The sequence below is a fragment of the Mustela putorius genome, unplaced genomic scaffold, assembly GCF_011764305.1.
Source record: "Mustela putorius furo isolate JIRA1106 unplaced genomic scaffold, ASM1176430v1.1 tig00000139_pilon_pilon_pilon, whole genome shotgun sequence".
Classification (NCBI taxonomy): domain Eukaryota; kingdom Metazoa; phylum Chordata; class Mammalia; order Carnivora; family Mustelidae; genus Mustela; species Mustela putorius.
The window spans coordinates 16,109,839-16,131,245 of NW_025421293.1; the positions used below are offsets into that span (position 1 = coordinate 16,109,839).

At 45.0% G+C, this 21,407-nt stretch overlaps 1 protein-coding gene across 1 annotated transcript; it reads left to right on the top strand.

Annotated features, from left to right (window-relative positions):
• Positions 1-1,180: 1,180 nt before the first annotated feature.
• On the top strand, positions 1,181-19,908 carry LOC123390724 (transport and Golgi organization protein 1 homolog). The gene is made up of 11 exons (XM_045075222.1): positions 1,181-1,274; positions 1,441-1,579; positions 4,180-4,281; positions 11,870-11,930; positions 12,038-12,073; positions 12,153-12,220; positions 12,344-12,438; positions 13,412-13,476; positions 16,464-16,617; positions 17,192-17,274; positions 19,725-19,908. Exons 1-11 carry the CDS (start codon positions 1,184-1,186, stop codon positions 19,743-19,745), a joined length of 915 nt encoding a protein of 304 aa, XP_044931157.1. The 5' UTR covers positions 1,181-1,183; the 3' UTR covers positions 19,746-19,908.
• The last annotated feature ends 1,499 nt before the right edge of the window (positions 19,909-21,407 follow it).

The window sequence follows — 21,407 nt, forward strand, 5'->3', positions numbered from 1 at the left end:
TGTGATTGCATATTGGTTACTTACCCTCTGGTAGTTCATTCTATCGATCTATATCATGCAACCCAGAAATGGTCCTTGAGTAAGAGAAGCTTCACAAACGTAGAGTACTGCCTCTTTCTTTGTGAAAGGAGTCACAAATATAGGTTTCTTCAACATGCTATTTTGGACTTCTGATTCTTTTTCATATTTTTTATAGGCCAGGGAAGCAAAGAAGCAAGCAGAAACGAAGAGAGAACATGAGCGTTTCCTTGCTGGAATACGTAAATTAAAAGTAAGACTCCTTTCTTTGCCTGAATTGTGTTCTAACAGCAGAAATAAAAGTAATAAAATATTATTATTATTATTAAAATTATTATTATTTCAAAGATTGATTTGAGAGAAGGAAAGAGTGAGGGGAGGGGGTCTGAAGGAGACAGAGAGAGAATGCCAAGCTGACACCGTGCCAAGTGTTTCGCCTGATGCGGGGATCAGTCCCATGACCCTGAGATCAGGACTTGAGGCAAACAAAAGCAGAAGTCAGACACTCCACAGACTGGGCCACCCAGGTGCAACCCAGGTTCCCCAAGGAATGAATCACTGTTACTCATTCAATATGTTTTCTTGAAGGAAAACATCAAAAAGGTGGAAGAGATTAATGAAAATTTGAAGGACTCCCTTCATTGTAAACAGGCTCTCTTACAAGCTCAGAGAGAAAAGAATATCAAGAATGTGGATGTGGTAAAAGTTAGGTGTTAGTTGTACTATAATGTGGCTTGGGAAGCTTTCGGTTCATTGGGTGAGGTGTGTGCAGTGTACTCGTGTGCTGTTTATGCAGTAGAGCGTGGGCGTCTGGGAACAGCAACTCCTACTGAACCGTGAGCTGTGATTTCACTTAGGACCACCCCGATGAGATTTGCAATTTCAAGGCCTAGGAAGTATGGTTTATTTCACAGCTGGGTAATCATCACATCATTCAGCGCTGCCCTCCAAGTTACGTAGAATATCCCACAAAATACATGAGCAGTGAAGGATGATAGCAAACCCAATTGGTATAGTAGAATATTATTTTATATCAGTTCCTCTAAGAAAGCCATTTGTGCGTTTTTTGACATGAACTAGTTTCTTTACTTGCCCCTTATTCCATTTATACCTCAATGACTTTCTTTGTTGCCCTCCATGATCCTGTCCTGTTAGGTGCCCTCATATGTCTTTTCTCAAATCTGTCTTAAAGGCCCAAGATGCACTGGCGGATCAAGAGCTGACAGCCTTGACATCAAAAAACCAAGAACTGAAAGGTACCTTGTTTGGGGGGATGAAATCTCCATATGGTGGCAATGAGTTTGCATCGGGCAGGGAGAGAATGCCTTTCTGCCTTCACGGCCTTGCCCTTCTCCTTTCCCCATTGAAACCAAGTTCTCGGGTCATGGCACAAACATAGAAAATTAAACTCATCCTTTACAGAAAGGAAAACATTCCTGGAAGACCAGTGTAATGATCTGAGTTCTAAGAAAACAGCTAAAGAAGCAGAATTGAACCTGCTAAAAAAGAAATTGGATATGGTGGTGGAGTTCTCTGAAAACCGAAAACTGACTGCAGAAAAGTAAGCTATTGCTGTGTTGTCATAGATATTGTTGTATGAATTTTCGTGGCAGCAAGTATTTAGATCTTCTGGAATTGGATCTTTGTGTACTTTTGCCAAATGCATTCTGTAGAATTGTGCCTGCCCTTCCTGTCTTGATTTGTGTAACCTGAGTTTTCCTTTCTGTTCTAATGATGCCACATGTTATTGTGTGATTCATTGGGGAAGAAGAGGGAAGGAACCAGCATTAATCACTTTGATACGTGGATCCCCTCTGGATCAGTCTACATTGTCCTTTCATTTTGACTCTCATCACGTGCTCTGGCCACTCCTGCATTAGGTCCATTTCTTGTTCAGTATGAGACTTGGGTCCAGAATGTGCAGAGAAAAATGGAATTCTCTTCCTGCAGAAACAGGGAAAGTTTCCTTGTGGAAAGTGTGCTGGGGCTCCAGCAATACTGGGTCCCTTTATCTGGTGTACAACTGAGATCATTCGCTGCAGCCCAATACCTTAGAAGGCCAGGGTATTTCCTGTCCACCTGATTTTATTTTTCTTTTCTTTCTTTCTTTCTTTCTTTCTTTCTTTCTTTCTTTCTTTCTTTTTTAAAGAGATTTTATTTATCTATTTGACAGAAAGAGACACCGCGAGAGAGAGAACACAAGCAGGGGGAGTGCGAGAGGGAGAAGCAGGCTTCCCACCGAACAGGGAGTCCAGTGTGGCACTCTGTTGCAGGACCCTGGGATCATGACCTGTACCAAATACTTTTAAGCAGATAATTACTGAGCCATCCTGGTGCCCCTCCACACGATTTTCCAGGTGTATGTCTCTTGGATCCCAACCAAAGCCTGCAGTTTCACTGTCTCATCTTTGCTGGCTTCGAGAGCTTCGCTTGTTGCATTCCAAACTGTCCCCAAAAGGTTGCTTGTTCATTTACTTTGTATTCACTCGCCTGTTCTAGAATTCACTGATGTGTCCTCCAGAAACTGGCTCTCACTGCCAGGCTGGCTTTCTCCTAGGCTTCCTTCTTCTCCATCTGATTATCATGTTTCTCCATGTGCTCTTTAGAAATTGGGTGCATTCACTCACAAGTATTCTCTCTTGTCCAGTGTGTCCTTTTATTTCTCAGGAGGAGATAAGGACGTTGGAGTCCCTCATTCATGTGGAAAAGCAAAACTGTTCCCTGTCTACCCTGGAGACTCAGCTTTGTGTTATTCCTTCCCACATCGGGGGTGGGGGCCACTCTCTCTCACAGGCACTTGGGTTCTGTTCATTGGTGAAGACCCACTCCCCTCACTCATTCCTTCTCTCAAATCAAACTTTGAAATAATAATAATTTTAATAATAATAATAATAATATTTCATTACTTTTATTTCTGCTGTTAGAACACAATTCAGGCAAAGAAAGGAGTGTTACTTTTAATTTACATACTTCAGGACCTTCTTGGGGCAGGTCCAGTGTCCTGACCACCTTTCTCTCTTCAACACCATATCCCTGAGCCACACACTGAATGCCACTCCAGAAGACATTTGCTGAAGGATGGTTGAGAGACCAGAAGCAGATGCTCTTGTCCTTCTCTTTCTAGAGCTTTTGTCTGTCCCTAGGTCTTTCTGCATGAGATTCTTGACAAGTGTCCTGTTGAAACCTTGTGAATGAACACCATGAACAAAAGAGTCCAGGGCAGCCCAGCAGACCAACCTTTCTAAGCATCACCATTTGCTGCCTTCACCATCCATGAAGTTGGTCTTGGTCAAGAAGGTTGACTTGGGGCGCCTGGGTGGTTCAGTAGATTAGAGCCTCTGCTTTCGGCTGAGTTCATGGTCCCCTTGGGATGGAGCCCTGCATTGGGCTCTTTGCTCAGTGGGCTGCCTGCCCCCCCCCCCCCCGCCTACCTCTCTGCATACTTGAGATCTCTCTCTGTCAAATAAATAAATAAAATCTTTTTTTTTTAATAAAGGTAGAGTCATTGGAGTTGACAGATTTACATCTGAACTATGTTCCACTGTGATAACACCCTGAGTATGTGACAGTTCACATGGATTATTTAAGGACATATTTTCGGCACTAAGATTGGCCTTTTCCTATACCAGGATCTTTCACGAGGGGCCAGGGGTTGTACTTCTAAAGCCTAGAGATGTGTGGGAGTGAGTTTCCATACCAGTGAAGCCATATTCTGGAAGTTCCTATGGGCTGAATGTGGGGGCACAGCCCTGGTCTGAGGATCAGGGCTCCCCACAGAGACTAATGATGGTCCCCTATTCATCCTAATGAGTGTAGCTCATCAGGCTTGGCTTTTCACTTTGAATTGAAATGAGCCTTCACCATCTCAAACCAAAGACGTATTCCAAGAGGGCACAGAGTGCAATATTATTTGGTGACATAGTGAATGAATTAAAGTAGACAAGTAAAAAGACAGCCCCGATTGCAGGGAGCTTGGCCAGCAGCAAGAGTTCGATGTTTCTTCAACCTTAAATGGGGCCTTCATTCATTTCCCTGTTGTGTTGTCAGTCTGTGCTTTTAGCGGGGACATTCCAACATAGGCCATCAAGTGTGCTGGAAGAATAAATGGCAAAAATTCAGGACCGTGGCTACTGGACAATGTATATATCTCTCCCATCTTAGGAAGCTAGAAGAGAAACTGTATGAATTGAATGCAACTAAGAATGAGCTGTTAGCTGCCGATAAATATCTGAAAGTAACTGAAGCAGAAATGGAGAAGTATGGGTAAGTTCTGACACTACATACTATTGGCTCCTGAAAAGTTCCCTTTGGATTTTTTTTTTAATTTTTTAATTTTCTTATAAACCTATGATGAATTCTTAGCCCCAGGGGTACAGGTCTGTTATTCACCAGGCTTACACACTTCACAGCACTCACCATAGCTCATACCCTCCCCAGTGTCCATAACCCCACCATCCTCTCCCTACAATCTTCCCCCCAGCATCCCTCAGTTTATTTTGTGACATCTTGTTTCATTTATTCTTTTCCTACCCCACAACCCCCCAAGTTGCATCTCCACTTCCTCATATCAGGGAGACCATATGATAGTTGTCTTTCTCCGATCGACTTCTTTCGATAAGGATAATTCCCTCTAGTTCCATGCACATCGTCGCAAATGGCAAGATATTTCTTTTGATGGCTTCATAGTATTCAACTGTATATATATACCACATCTTCTTTATGCACTCATTTGTTGATGGACATCTAGGTCCTTTCCGTAGTTTGGCTATTGTGGACATTGCTGCTATAAACATTCAGGTACACGTGGCCCTTCAGATCACTACGTTTGTATCATTAGGGTAAATAGCCAGTAGTGCAATTGCTGGGTCATAGGGTAGCTCTATTTTCAGCTTTTTGAGAAACCACCATGCTGTTTTCCAGAGTGGTTGCACCAGCTTGCATTCCCACCAGAAGTGTAAGAGTGTTCTTTTTTCTATGCATCCTCGCCAGCATCTGTCATTTCCTGACTTGTTAATCTTAGCCATTCTGACTAGTGTGAGGTGCTATCTCATTGTGGTTTTGATTTGTATTTCCCTGATGCCGAGTGATGTGGAGCAATTTTTCATGTGTCTGTTGGCCATCTGGATGTCTTTGCAGAAATGTCTGTTCAGGTCCTCTGCCGTTTCTTGATTGGATTATTTGTTCTTTGGGTGTTGAGTTTCCGAAGCTCTTTATAGATTTTGGATCCTAGCCCTTTATCTGATATGTCGTTTGCAACTATCTTCTCCCATTCTGTCAGTTGTCTTTTGGCTTTGTTAACTGTTTCCTTTGCTGTGCAGAAGCTTTTGGTCTTGATGAAGTTCCAATAGTTTGTTTTTGCCTTTGATTTCCTCCCTTTTGACGATGTTTCTAGGAAGAAGTTGCTGTGGTTGAGGTCGAAGATGTTGTTGCCTGTATTCTCCTCAAGGATTTTGATGGATTCCTTTCTCACATTGACGCCCTTCGTCCATTTTTAGTCTATTTTCCTGTGTAGTGTAAGGAAATGGTCCAGTTTCATTTTAATGCATGTGGCTGTCCAATTTCCCCAACACCATATGTTGAAGAGTCGGTCTTTGGACATTGGACATTCTTTCCTGCTTTGTTGAAGATGAGTTGACCATAGAGTTGAGGGTGTATTTTTGGGTTCTCTCTTCTGGTCCATTGATCTATGTGTCAGTTTTTGTGCCAGTACCATTCTGTCTTGATGATGACAGCTTTGTAGCAGAGGTTGAATTCCAGAATTGTGATGCCACCAACTTTGACTTTCTTTTTCAATATTGTTTTGGCTATTCGAGGCTTTTTCTGGTTCCACATAAATTTTAGGATTATTTGTTCCATTTCTTTGAAAAAAATGGATGGGATTTTGATAGGGATTGCATTAAATGTGTGAATTTCTTTAGGTAGCAAAGACATTTTCATAATATTTGTTTTTCCAATCCAGGTGCATGGAACCTTTTTCCATTTCTTTGTGTCTTCCTCAATTTCTTTCATGAGCACTTTAGAGTTTTCTTAGTATAGTTTCTTTGCCTCTTTGCTTAGTTGTATTCCTAATTATCTTATGGTTTTGGGTGCAGTTGTAAATGGGGTTGACTCCTTAATTTTCGTCCTTTTGTCTTGTTGTTGTGTAAAGCAATGCAACTGATTTCTGTGCATCAGTTTTATATCCTGACACTTTACTGAATTCCTGTACAAGTTCTAGAAGATTTGGAGTGAAGTCTTTTGGGGATTCCACATATAGTATCATATCATCTGCAAAGAGTGAGAGTTTGACTTTTTTTTTTTTTTTTGCTGATTTGGATGTTTTTGATATCTTTTTGTTGTCTGATTGCTGAGGCGTGGACTTCTAGTACTATGTTGAATAGCAGTGGTGATAATGGACATCCCTGCCATGTTCCTGACCTTAGCGGAAAAGCTCTCAGTTTTTCTCCATTGAGAATGATATTTGCAGTGGGTTTTCCATAGATGGCTTTGATAATATTGAGATATGTGTCCTCTATCCCTACACTTTGAAGTGTTCTGATCAGGAAGGAATGCTGTACTTTGTCAACTGCTTTTTCAGCATCTATTGAGAGTATCATGTGGTTCTTGTTCTTTTCTTAATGTATTGTATCACATTAATTGATTTGCGGATGATGAACCAACCTTGCAGCTCTGGAATAAATCCCACTTGGTGGTGGAGAATAATCGTTTTAATGTACTCTTGGATCCTATTTGCTAGTATTTTGGTGAGGATTCTTGCGTCTGTGTTCATCAAGGATATTGATCTGTAATTCTCTTTTTTGATGGGATCCTTGTCTGGTTTGGGGATCAAGGTGATGCAGGCCTCATAAAACCAGTTTGGAAGTTTTCCTACCATTTCAGTTTTTTGGAACAGTTTCGGGACAATAGGAATTAATTCTTCTTTAAATGTTTGATAGAATTCCCCTGGGAAGCAATCTGGCCCTGGGCTTTTATTTGTTTGGATATTTTTGATGACTATTTCAATCTCCCTACTGGTTATGGGTCTGTTAAGGTTTTCTATTTATTCCTGCCTCACTTGTGGTAGATAATATTGTCTCTGATAGTGCACCCACTTCTTCCAGATTGTCAGATTTGTTGGCGAAGAGTTGCTCATAATATGTACTTATAATTGTTTGTATTTCTTTCGTGTTGGTTTGATCTCTCCTCTTTCATTTGTGATTTTATTAATTTGGGTCCTTTTTCTTTTCCTTTGATAGGTGTGGCCAGGGGTTTATCAATCTTATTAATTCTTTCAGAGAACCAGCTCCTAGTTTCATTGATTTGTTCTATTGTTTTGTTTGTTTGTAAAGATTTTAAGTATTTATTTGACAGAGAGAGAGATCACAAGTAGGCAGTAGGCAGGGAGGCAGGCAGAGAGAGGGAGGAGGAAGCAGGCTTCCCGCTGAGCAGAGAGCCCGATGCAGAGGCCCAACCCACTGAGCCACCCAGGTGCCCCTGTTTGTTTGTTTCTATTTCATTGATTTCTGCTCTGATCTTTATGATTTCTCTTCTCCTGCTGAGTTTAGGTTTTCTTTGGTGTTCTTTCTCCAGCTCCTTTAGGTGTAGGGTTAGGTTGTGTATTTGAGACCTTTCTTATTTCTTGAGAAAGGCTTGTATCGCTATATATTTTCCTCTCAGCACTGCCTTTGCTGTGTCCCACAGATTTTGAACCATTGTGTTTTCATTGTCATTTGTTTCCATGATTTTTTTTTCAATTCTTCTTTATTTTCCTGGTTGACACATCCATTCTTTAATAGGATGCTCTTTAGCTTCCTTTCTCTGTCATTTGAGGTCCTTCCAACTTTCCTCTTGTGATTGAGTTCTAGCTTCAGAGCATTGTCCTCTGAAAATATGCAGGGGATGATCCCAATCTTTTGATACTGGTTGAGACCTGATTAGTGAACCAGGATGTGATCTATTTTGGAGAATGTTCCATGTGCATTAGAGAAGAATATGTATTGTTGCTTTGGGATGCAATGTTCTGAATACATCTGTGATGGTCCAGTGTGTCATTTGAGGCCTTCATTTCCTTGTTCAACTTTCGCTTGCATGATCTGTCCATTTCAGTGAGGAGAGTGTTAAAGTCCCCTACTCTTCTTGAATTATTGTTGATGTGTTTCTTTGATTTTGTTATTAATTGGTTTATATAGTTGGCTGCTCCCATGTTAGGGGCATAGATATTTAAAATTGTTAGATCTTCTTTTTGGAGAGACCCTTTAAGTATGATATAGTGTCCTTCCTCATCTCTTTTATTATAGTCTTTGGCATAAAATCTAATTGATCTGATAGAAGGATTGCCACCCCAGCTTTCTTTTGATTTTCATTAGCATGGTAAATTGTTTGCCACACCCTCACTTTAAATCTGGAGGTGTCTTAGGGTCTAAAATGAGTTTCTTGTAGGCAGCATATGGTTGGGTATTGTTTTCTTATCCATTCTGATACCCTGTGTCTTTTGATTGGGGCATTTAAACCATTTACATTCAGGGGAACTATTGAGAGATATGAATTTAGTGCCCTTGTATTGCCTGTCAGATGACTGTTACTGTATGTTGTCTCTGTTCCTTTCTGATCTACAACTTTTAGGCTCTCTCTTTGCTTAGAGGACCACTTTCAATATTTTTTGTAGAGCTGGTCTGGTGTTTGCAAATTCTTTCAGTTTTTGTTTGTCCTGGAAGGTTTTTACCTCTCCTTGTATTTTCAATGATAGTCTAGCTGGATATAGTATTCTTGCCTGCATATTTTTCTTGTTTATTGCTCTGAATATATCTTGCCAGTCCTTGCTGGCCTGCCAGGACTCTTTGGATAAGTCTGCTGCCAATCTAATATTTTTACCATTGTATGTTACAGACTTCTTGTCCCGGGGTGCTGTCAAGATTTTCTCTTTGTTGCTAAGACTTGTAAATTTTACTATTAGATGACGGGTTGTGGACCTATTCTTATTGATTTCGAGGGGGGTTCTCTACACCTCCTGGATTTTGATGCTTGCTCCCTTTGCCATATTAGGGAAATTCTCTCCAATAATTCTCTCCAATAGACCTTCTGCTCTGCTCTCTCTTCTTCTCCTTCTGGAATCCCAGTTATTCTAATGTTGTTTTGTCTTGTGGTATTACTTATCTCTGGAATTCTCCCCAAGTGGTCCTGTAGTTGTTTGTCTCTCTTTTGCTCAGCTTCTTTATTCTCTGTTATTTGGTCTTCTATATCACTAATTCTTTCTTCTGCCTCTTTTATCCTCGCAGTAAGAGCCTCCATCTTTGATTGAACCTCTTTAATAGCTTTTTTGATTTCAACATGGTTAAACTGTGGTTCTTTTATTTATCCAGAAAGGGTTTTTTATCTCCAGATAGGGTTTCTTTAATATCTTCCATGCCTTTTTAGAGCGTGGCTAGAACCTTGAGAATCGTCATTTTGAACTCTAGATCTGACATATTACCAATGTCCGTATTGATTAGGTCCCTAGCCTTCGGTACTGTCTCTTGTTCTTTTTATTGTGGTGAGTTTTTCTGCCTTGTCACTTTGTCCAGATAAGAATATTTGAAGGAGCAAATAAAATACTAAAACGGTGGCAAAGACCCCAGGAAAGTGTGCTTGAGCCAAATCAGAAGAGACCCCAAATCATGGTGGGAGAGAAAGGGGGAAAAAGGAAGTTCAGGGAAAAAATTTAAAAAAGAATACAAATAATGAAATAATATAGAAAAGAAAAATATATATACATATTAGACTGGTGACTAGAACAGGGTCATTCACTTAATTTTGGGTGTATTTTTGGCTCTTACAAGAAATTACCTCCCCAAATTTTAAAGGATGGAAAACATATATGAGAGTAAGCACAATGAAAGGACGGAATATGACTATTAAGATGAAAAGAAATTTTTTTAATTTCTAAAGAAAGAGTTGATATGTAAGTTGGTTGGGAGAATAAAGAAAAAGAAAGTGGAGAAGAATTGCTCAGGCTGGAAAGTAGAACAAGCCCGGTGGTAGATTTAGGGTGTAGTTTCATCTATTAGAAGAAGTTGTACCCCAAATTTTTTAGAGGAAAATCCATATGTGTATACAGAAACTGAAGTTAGATACAATGAAGGATAACATGGCAATAATAATGAAGGTTTGAAAAAGATTTTTTAATGAAAAGTATTGTTCAGATAAACTAGTTAAAAAAACGTTAAAAGAAGAAAGGGTAAAAGTTTAAAAAATTAGTTGTGAAGATAAAAAAGTAAAGTTAAAAAAATTAACTTTGCAAGACTAAAGTATCATGAGGAGAAAGCCGTGAATTCATGGTTTGCTTTAGCCTCCTCTCGTATTCCGCTGTTCTCCTTGGTAAGTGAACTTGGTCTTGGCTGGACTTCTTGTTGATCTTCTCAGGGAGGGGCCTGTTGTAGTGATTCGCAGGTCTCTTTGCCCCAGGCAGAATTGCACCACCCTTTCCAGAGGCCAGGCTAAGTAATCCGCTGGGGTCACTTTCAGATTTTGTTTCCTGAACACTTTCCATAGAGTTCCAGAGATCAGTAATGAAAGTGGCGGCCTCCCAATCTCTGTCCTGGAGGAGCCGAAAGCTCAGGGACCCACTCCTCAGTGCGCCCTCAGGGAAAAGCACTCATCATTTCCCTCTCCCTGGCCTCCGGCTGCGCTCAGACCTCACCCAGGCTGTGACCAAGTGTCTCTGGCTCTGGCACACAGCTCCACCTGGAGTCTCCGAAACCCTTAGATCACTGAGCTCTTTTGGGGGGATCTCCCCAGATCCTGTGCCATGGATTACGGTTCAAGGTAACGCTGAGTTGAGAGGTCACTCCTTGGCTCTCTTTCTGTTGCCGGCTTCCCCGCTCTAATACCTGCGTGTTCTATGACACTCAGACACCCCCGGGCCTTCTGTGACCCTGCAGGACCTGGGGCCACGCCGTCCCTGCACGGGCTTCAGCCCGGTTTAGCCTCTGGAGCGACGTCCCTCAGTGCACATCGCTTTTAAAAGTCCTGGTTTTGTGCTCTGTTGCTTGTCAGGAGCCGGACCCTCCCCCCGGGGTCTATCTTCCCATCGCTTTGGATTCACTTCTCCGTGGGTCTGACCTTTCAGAAAGTAGTCGATATTCTTTTTCTCAAATTGATGCTCTTATTCTCTTCGATCTCCTGTTGGATTTGTTGGAGTTTGGAATGGTTTGGTAAGCTATCTAGCTCTTCTCCGGCTACCTGATGTCATCTCAGCCTGCTATTTCTCCACCATCTTGACTCCTCCCTCCCTCTGGATTGTTAATCTTTGTACATTTTGAGGACTCAATTAAGTAATATACACTAAAATTCAGAGGATGTATCCATAGCGAATTAACTGCCACAGAAAGATAAGGCACAAAACAATTACGTTACTAAACATATCCGGATCCCCAGTGTTGGCCTGACTGTGGAAACTAGCTCCATACCAGCGTCCCTGAGGTGGTGTTTGGAGGAAAACAGTTTGTCCTAGGATGAGTCTTTCCCAAAAGCCCGGTAGTGGCATCTGATGGTGCTGGTCTCTGCAAACCTGGGAACCATAGCGAGGATAGAAGTTAAAGGAGAATAGAGCTTCATGACAAAAGACATTTGTCATGTGATAACTGAGGGAAGGATTGAAAACGGGTAAGGAAGTTTCGTCGGTTTTGATCCTGCAGGCAAAGAAAAATGATGAAGGAAAGGCTGTAAGAACAGCTTTGATCCCACAGTCCAATTATAGTCAGGTGAAAGTGTTTCCTGTGTCAGGATCAATTGTATGAGGGGACAGATAAGAGGAGGTTGGCCACATTGGCAGATGATTGAAAATCACACCCAGTGTTGGGTTTTGTCTGATGAAAACAATTGTCCCCCCTCATAGACGAGAAGTGGAAGAAATGCGAGAAGAGCTGCAGGAGTCTAACCTCACCTTCAACCACAAGGTAATGGGAGTTGTGTCCAACACACTGACCCCTTGGCGCCCCCTGCAGGTGATGGTCGTGGCCCTTAGAGCCCTGAACATGGGTTTCTGGTGTGTTGGCTTTTTCAGATCGCAGTTCAAGAGAGGAACGCTCTGGCTAACTGGGTAAGTGTTTTCCTTTTCCTCATCTTCGTTTGCGGCACAGTCGGGCACAACTGAAGGTGGGTGTGTTTTTCTGCCGCAGATGAAGGCTCGGTATTGGGAAACAAGGATGATGCAGCAGAGCAGGGAGAACGCCTGCCTGAAATACAGGTGTGAGAGTTTGATGTGCGTTTTTACGGGTGTTTGGAGAGGTGAGGGCTATGCTGTTTACTGCCTAGGAGAGGACGTGGTGTTGTAATTCCTAGAGATGTCCATTCTTTTTCTGTGTTCAAGACTGCGCATGATGCAAAGGGAGATGCTGCCTGTGGGATCCGTGAGGCGGGACCTGATGCCAGGAAGGCCTGAGTTGCAGAAGCCTGTGTGGCAAGGTAGGGAGCATGATGGGAAATGCAGCAGTCTGATTTCTGCTGTGAAACCACATGGTGTACTTCCTGTTCCTGTGGGTGATTGCTGTGTGTCCTGGAGAGAATCACAAGCCTGCAGGTTGTCTGAAGTGGTGACAGGAGGGTGCTTTTCTTATATGCCCCCAGGCAGCAGGACACTTGCCCCCATGACAGGTGGAGCTCACGCCGCTCCACACCTTACCCCTGCTACCCCCTTTGGAAGAGCTGAGCCTGAGAAGGTGCGAGACGAGCGCCCTTCCCACCTTGACTCAGTGGTCAAACCTTGACAAAAAAAAAAAAGACTATTGTGAAAAAGGGCATTTCTTTACTCATTATGGAGGTTTCTATATTTTTGTTTTATTTGTCATCTATAGGACCATATTGAGCAATGAAATATATTTTACTCCTCTCATGTTATCGGTGCAATGCCATAGCTTTATTGCTCAATCTGTCTATGATTTCTTTGTTCGTGACTATACAAATGTCAAAGTCTGTTTCTTCCCTGAAATGTTTATTTGTTGGCCAGTCACTCATTCTAGGTCCCAACTGCAGGATGGACAAATGAACCATCCACCTGTGGCCTGAGAAGAGAACATGGGCTGTTCATGTGGAGGGTTTGTGGATGTCCACACGCAAGGCTATTCTCACTTAGGTGTTTAAACTATGAAGATAAAGTAATTTTTTTCTGATGTGTGTTAGGCACCCCAATTTTAGTGTTGATAGCCAGTTATACCCCAACCTGTTTACACGTGATGGATTACTTACAGAAACACTGGAACCAGGGCCCTGGAGTGTCTCACGCAAGAGGTGACTGGTGTCTCTCATTGCAAAGGACTCACTTGAGTCACGGGTGAAACCCTCTGATATGGGACCCAAGTGTGAGAAAGAGTGCAAGATGGGAGAGGAAGGCATGGAGAGCATGAAACCACAATAAACCTCTGACCTTTGTCTGATCTAGCATCTAGAGTGGTTCCCAGGATGTACAGCAGCACTAACCCTCAAAAGGACCCAGAGATGCATACGGTAAGTGCTTGGGCATTTTTAGTTGTGTCTGTTTCTGAAATGGATTGCAGTGTGGACAGGTCCCTGTCCTAGCCTGTGGCCTTGGTGTGTGTCCTGCGATCATCCCTTTCAGAGTGCACGCTGTTCACCCAGAAGCCTCCACCTGCTCCCTTAGAGATCTTCAAATTTATGCTTCCTCCCAAAGCTGTAGATGCTTTGCAACACGGGATGGTAGGATGCTCACCTCATGCATCTGTGTGTGTGTGTGTGTGTGTGTGTGTGTGTGTGTGTGTACGTGTGTACGTGTGTGTATGTGTGTGTGTACATAACTCGAGGAGGGTGACATCTCACCCCACAGTGAAGTCAGCTAGTCCGGCTGACTCTTTGCGGTTTGCTTTCTTGTGGGAGCTGGAGCATTTTTAGTATTTGGGTCAGGAGATTAACCTGGGAGGGTGTCTGCAGAGGTCCTCAGATGGAAAATGGGAAAAGCCAGGACCGCGTCACACTTGCCCCACATGCTTTGGGCAGCTTGAGTGTTTGTGGAGAAGGTGAGCTGTGACCTCCCGTGCGTCCCATCTGAGTGGATGAAGATGACAGCTAGATTCCCTCCAGTTGGCCCCTGGGTGAGATGATGATGAACTCTGGCAGGTGCCAGGTGTGTCATAGAAAATACCCCCTGGAGCAGCATCCCTGAAGAGGGAATCCCAGTGACTCTCTACAAGGCCCACACCTCACACGTGTTTAACTTATGCTTCTGTAAGCGGGTTCTGATGGGGTCTGATGGCTGTGCCAGCTCATAGCGTCTCTCCTGACCCATCCTGGGAGCATTGCCTGCGCTCTCCAGACACACTGGTTCCCATTTGGGGGTATCGAATTGGCCCATCAGTGGTTCTCAGCACCCAGGACTAGGCATTGGCTCTGTGCCTGAGCTAAGGACTGTCCGAATGTCGGGGACGTGGATCCACAGAGCTGGTCTCGCTCACTCGAAGGGGTCCTGTTTCTCTCAGAAAGCACTCTTCCAGGTCCTCCGCAGGACTCCGGACACTCCTATCTCCTCAGCGCTGTCTGTGGCCATGGACAGCCCTTGTGGAGTGTAGAAGATCCCATTGTCAGGGAGGGAAGCAGAGCTGGTCAGGGGAGATGCTGGTGGGCTTCCAGTTGACCCACAAGCACCTGCACTTCCATGCATGGACACCTGGCTTCCCATGGCCTCTCATTGTGTTTATTCTCAATGTATAGAAGGAGCTGCTCTGTTTGCTGTGATGGGGGAGGTGTGGTCCCAGCTGTAGATACTGGCCTGTCCTGAGTGGAGTTTTTTCCTTAGTTGATTATCCTTGGTGTCACACTCTTGTCTCTGTCGAGATGTGCAGACCTATATTAACATGTGGTGACAGTAGTTTTCCCCATGGCATCTCTTCACCCCAGGTGCTAGGTGAGACACAGGGGGCGGATAGCCATTCTGGCACAGATGCTATAGTATTGGAACATGGTGGTGGGGAAGATGTGTGTGTGGATGTGTACCCCTGCCTGCCCACAGTGCACTCCGGGGAAGTAACTGGGGGAGGAGGGCCCCTCCTTCCGCAGTGAAGTCCTCTGGCCAGCCCGACTCCCTTTAGGTTATGTTCAGGTGCACTGGTGTTGTGCTCATGCTGGGGATAGATGGGTCTGGGAATCCTCACAAACGGAAACTGGGGAAAACTCTGCATTTTATGCTGTCTCCTTTGCAGTCTGCAATGTTCTCAGGGCATGTTTCACGAGTCATCTCCATTTTACTTCTGATGGAAAACGTGCCTTGCAGAACCAGCCCACTTAAGACCCTGTCTACAAGTATTTTGAAGTGTCAAAGCTCTTATGTGCACTGTCGTAATCTCACACTGGGTCACATGTTCTTAATGGGGACATCACTGATTACATGCATGATCACTGCCTCCCAGACCTTCAGCTGGGTTTCCAGGAGCAGGTCATTGGGTCCTAAGTTACTGTGAAAGTTGATTTCTTTTCTCATCACACGTGTGGAGTTTTCCACTGGGAAGCATATACCCTTTTGTGAATTCTCTCATATGGCCTTCCCATCTGCATTTCCCATTGTACAAAATTACTCTGGAACTCAGTAGGTTGAAATTTCCAAATGACTATGTTTTCAGACAAACACAGGGAGCGCCTGTGTGGCTCAGTGCATTAAAGCCTCTGCCTTAGGCTCAGGTCATGATCCTAGGTCCTGGGATCAAGCCCTACATCAGACTTTCTGCTCAGCAGAGAGCCTGCTTCCCTTCCCCTCTCTCTCTCTCTCTGCCTCTCTGCCTGCTTCTGATCTCTGTCTGTCAAATAAATAAAATCTTTAAAAAAAAAAAAAAAGACAAGCACAGATGCTGAGTGTAAATAAAGGTTTTTGGTATCATGTCCCTCGGAAGACACTTTTCCAGTGCCCCTGTCAGACCACAAGGCCCTAATTCCTCAAGTGTCTTTGTAGCCATGGACAGAAACTGTAGAGAGTAGAGGACCCCTTTGTCAGGAGCGAGGCAGCGTGGGGAGAGTCAGGGACTTACAGGCCAACGATTCCCCTCAAGTAGCTCAGAAACTTTGTGGAGAAAGGGCATTCAGTTTCGTCACATTCTCTCTATTCTGACAAGCAAAATCTTCTCTGGTGGCTGAGGAGGATAGAGGAAGTGTTGTCCAGGATGTCGATGCCTCCATGTCTGGAATGTGCTGCTTTAGTCTGCAATGATCCTTTATCATCTTTAAGACACTACTTCTTGCTGGAGTATGTGGGCCGACATGGGCAGTGATGTATGGTGACAGGCTATTCCTGTAACAGCCATTGCCCTCTCCCCCCTCATTGGACTGGCCCCAGCTGGGAGGGGCATGTAAGTTTTCTAGCATGATGCAGCTCTCCTGGAAGGTGGTATTGGAGAAGGAGCCGGATGCTGAGAGCTCTTTGTTTTGGTTTCTTTTCTTGGTGTTGCAACTTTTGTCTGTTTTGCTAAAATATTTTCTTGTCTGTTCTGCAGATCGCTAGAAGTGTGAGAGAGTTCCCTCATTGCCCAGGGCTCCTCCATATGCCCTACCACATGGGGTGGAATGTACCAGACTTCCCTCCTCCTCATCCACCTCCACAGTGGTGGACATGGGGGCCTCGGGCACACCTCGTTCCTCCACCACATGGTGAGATGATCTGAATTGACATGGGTCATAGAGCTTATTCATAGTTGAACCACTTCTGTCAGTGGAGAGTATGGAGAGGTGGTACCACAAGGCTTTGCAATGCAGCAATACGCCCAAGTGAGGACATGGTAACATTGCTCCACTTTGTCTGACGTCCATCACATGGACTGTCTGGTTCACCATACAGAACTGGGCATCAGGTTTCTACTATGGAGCAGAAAGTGACATTCCACAGAGGACAGACATAGAAGCATTGCTCAGGTGCACCACACAGACACGACATTTTGGGCTCTGGGCTGGACAAAGCACAACCTTCACATCAGTCTCACATGTGGAGACCCCAGTTGTCCAGCATTATAGATTAGTTCTGGAAACATATGTCCCAGGCAGAGTGGTCGTATCAGCGAGGGTGATGGACAGTTCCCATCTTCACCCACAGGGGTCAGGGGAGTCCTGTGAGAAACACAGTGGACCCTCCAGAAGGAGAGAGGGGAATAGGCTGGGGCAGGGGTAGAGGGTTGGCTTGAATCCTGTGTGGTCATCGCCAGTCTGAAACCACCTCTGTCCCTTCTAGGCCTTCGGTCCAAATCAGAAGCCTGTGGAGTTCAAGGGGACAATAGCAGCACCATGCCCGAGAAGGTCCCAGAGAAGAACCAAGTAAATGCTGGGGTGTTTTCAGTTGTACCCATTTCTGGAGTCCTGTTCCTCTCTGGGCAGCACAGTGTCTTGGCCTGTGTGTGTTGGGTATATCCTGGGGTCTGTGTGTGGTGTCGTTTCCTGTTCAAAGTGGAAAGTCTTCATGCAGAGCTTACAGGTGTCTATTTCCAGATCATCACCTTCTGGTTGTGTCAGTGGAGCAAAGGCAGAGTTTGTGTTCAGGGGTTGACATTCAAGGGGAAACCAGGCTGGGGACCCTGTATGATTCTGAAGTTCTTCAGGACACACGTGCATGTTCCTGGCTATTTGCACACACTGAGCAGTGGGCAGGTGCCATTGCTGGGAAGGAAGAGTCTCCGTTGCACAATGGCAGACATCTGTCTCTTACAGTCGTGACATCTGCACCCACATACGTTGTTCTGGGAGGGATGAAACACCTCTCACTTCATCTGCGGCGTGTAGGGTTTAAGCTGTCATTTCCTTAGTTGTATGAATGCCTGACACAGGCCTGTGGTCCCTTCATTCTTCATTAGCGTAGGGGTCTGCCCTTGTCCTCTGCAGTTTAGAAACTTGTGGGTAACGCTCTTGTCTGGTCTGGGAGGTGAGAATGAAAGAAAAAGTGGCAGATGCCGGAGGCAGGTGTAGAGGGTTTGTTGGAATGTTGCTCAGTCACTTCCAGGTGGAGAAGCTTCTGTCTTTTCCATGGTGTGGGTCAGATACAGATGCTGGAGCGTCCTCCACAAGGACCAGCGGTGCTGCCCGCAGGCCTCTCGTGGCATGGCAGAGTGAAGGCTGCTAGACATGGTAGCTTTCTTCTGGTTGTTCTGTATTTAGAATTGATGGACCTTGTCTTCCAGTCATACTGAGAGGGTTGTAGGTTCCTTGTGGCAGAGAGCTGCCCTTCTCTGAACGCTGGGCACAGCAGGTGTCACACACATATGGTATGGAGACGATGCTCTGTGCTCTGGGAGGGATGAGGCCTTAATGTTAGGAATTGAATGTGTGTGTCTGAGAGAAGGGAGGGACACACTGATGACAGGACATAGACTGTGTGTTCCGTATAAGGGAAGAACTAGAGATATATCCAGAAAGAAGGGAGGGAGCCCTGAGTCAAACAGAAACAGGAGGTCATGGATGCCCAGAAGGCCTGAGGTGCTCAGGGAGAGGCTGGGCTTCTCTCAGGGAGGGTGAGGCCGTTCCCGGCAGGCCAGCAGCTCGAGAGTGAGTGTGAAGACACCACGCCATCCACACCGACTGCCGCATGTGTTCACTCACACAGTGCGGATCACGCCGTTATTTGTCTCAGAATGTCGTTTTTGCCATGACTCCATTCACTCATAGTCTGTGAAGAGCGTTGTTTCCCTGAATTTCTGAAAATTCTGAACCATGTGAAAGAGTATTGTGGACATTTGGGAAATTTAACTTTGTCTTTGGGGATTCTTGTCTGGCTGACTTTAAGTCCCGCAGTGAGAAAACATGAAGACAAGACGGAGAACCAGTGAAGGGTGGCCTCCCTGGCCTCAGCCCGAGTCAGACTGTTAGTGGGAGAGTCAGGGTTGGCCAGGAGCAGCCCTAGCTGGAGCCCTGTCACCAGGCCTCCGCATCTGCATCACCACCCTGCCTGTAGCTGTGCACTTCTCTGGGACTTCAGTCCCAGTGTCTAGATTTGCCTGTGTTCCTGATTTCTCAACCCAAATACCAGCTCTCAGTGGGGCCTTCTCAGGGCCTCCGCTTTTATTTTAATCTGTCATAGAGAGAACATATTGGATTCTGAGGTCAGTAGAACAATAGGAGTTGAAGTACAGAAAGAACCTGCAGGGGCTCCTGGGCGACTCAGTGGGTTAAGCAGCAGAATCTTGATTGCTGCTCCTGTCATGATCTCGATCTTTTGAGATTGAGCCCCAAGTCGGGCTCGGTGCTGAGTGTGGAGCCTATCTGGGATTCTCTCTCTCCCTCACCTTCTCCCCCATCCGTCTTCACTCACAAGTTTGTGCTTTCTCTGTCTCTGTCTCAAAAAGAAAAAAAAATAATAATAATTGGCAAAGAATCTGGGCTCTGACCATTCACCATTCTCACTGTTTAAATGAAAATAGCTCCATGCCAATGGGCATCAAAAAATGTTTATTTATGTCCACAAAATACACTAAGAGTGTAATACCTCAGCCCCGGTAGTGGCAATTCTCATTTCAAAGACAAGGCAAAGAGCCCCCTTTTTTCTATTAAATGTCAGGTCCTAGCCACAATGAAGTAAAATATAGTTAAGAGAACAGGTACAATCAGATATTTCTATGTGAGATGTGAAGACAATTATTGTCTATTACATACAGACTCACAGATGTGGCCACACACCCAAGTGTTCATCCAAGGCCTCAGATACAGTATGGGAGGCAGAGAGCATTTAGGAAAACATAAGATCCCATTGTACTAACCCAAATCCTCTTGCCTTACAGGGTAATCATTTTGTAATGTGAAGACTTCCTTGACCTCCAACAACCAGGCTCCAATGAGTTTATATCTAGTCAAGATTTGAATGTTTCTGCCTGGTGGTCTGAATGCTTTCCCTGCCCATCCTGTACCCTGTGCTTTGTCTCTCCTGGTATCTCCCCAATAAACTGTTCATGGTTCTGTCTCTGTGTCAGCATCTCCCTTCAGGGGAACCTACAGTCCCTCTCCTTCGAGGGCACAGGGTGAAGCCTTCAGACACAGATAACACCCTGGCAGCAGTGGGGGGATGCAGGATAGAGCAAGATTACCCTTCGTGGTACTACTACTGCAGGGACCCCAGGAACCTTTCTGGGGAGGGGGCCTAGTTTGAATTTAGATCTGCTGGTGTTTGTATAAACTCTGTGACAGATCCTCTTGGGCACATGGCACCTGCTTGTTTACAGGGATAGTGATCAGCAGGACAGGTGGCTGTCCCCAGGCAGTGGTCTACTGTGACAGTGAGCAGAGAATGAAGTGTCTTGTGAGGCCCTGAGAGCCTGGTGAGGAGGACCTGCATTAATCCAGGTTTTGTGCAGGGTTTTCACCTCACCAGCTGCCCCCCAACCACAGGGGTCCTTGAGTGGAGCTGATGGTGGTAGTGTTTGTGGTAAGACCCATGATGCCCCAGAGTCCTCCCACAGTTTCCCTGTTGAGGGATGGGCAGGGCAGAGGTCCCTGACAGGAGACCCATCCTTTCCTCAGCAGCAGGAGGATTTGGGTGTGTATGCTTCTGTCCCCTTTTAGGCCCTTTTTTCCCAATCCCTTCTGCAGCAGAGCTGCTGGATCCTGCAAAGCCCTCCTTCTTCCCAGGTCATGGGATCTAGCTCCATTCTCACTGCCCCAGGATAGAGAGCCAGAGCTGTATTTCCAGCCGGTTCACCCGATGCCCTGGGGAGACCCTGGGGCCTTTGCAGTAACTTCCTGCCTCCTGAGGTGTGACACCGAAGCTGCCTTGTTGGCTGAGTGCTGAGTAGGGGGCTCTGGGAGCTTCTCCAGAACATGCTGGTAGGTGAGAAAGTACAGGCGATGACATATTGGGGCTCTTCCCAGTGTTTGGTCCTCATTGTCCCTGAGGGCATTTGAAGACCCTATTTTACTCAGGGGTCTCTGGATTGAGAGGTCATGGGACACTGCAACAGAAATACTGTGGTTGGTTTTTTACCAATGCCGACTTGTTTCTGGGGAGAAATCGTGACTCCGCTTCAGAGAAACTGGAGCTACATTGGGTTGGGTCAGGAATGTAAGAACCATTGACCTTCAGGACTTTCTAGAAGGAGGAGCTGGGATCCCGCTCTCTGAGTTCTGCTAGACCCAGTACCCCAGGTAAAAGCACAGACTGTCCTGCACTGATGCTTTTATTACTTTTCAGTGTTTATTTTTTTCCAACAATGTTACAGTAGTTGGAAAACAAGTGCACACTTGACAGGTCCCTGATTCCATAAACCTTTCATTTTTTTAAGGTTAAATTTACAAGGAAAACGGGAATTGTTTTATTTATCCTTTCTCGTGATCATTGGAAGGAAACTCATCAATAATATCTTCAAAACATGCCTTTTACCTCATCTCCTTTTCTCTGTTTTCTTTTTTAATGATTTTATGCAAGTACAGTGGTGAGGAGGGGGAGGCAGAGGCAGAGGGAGAAGGTGACT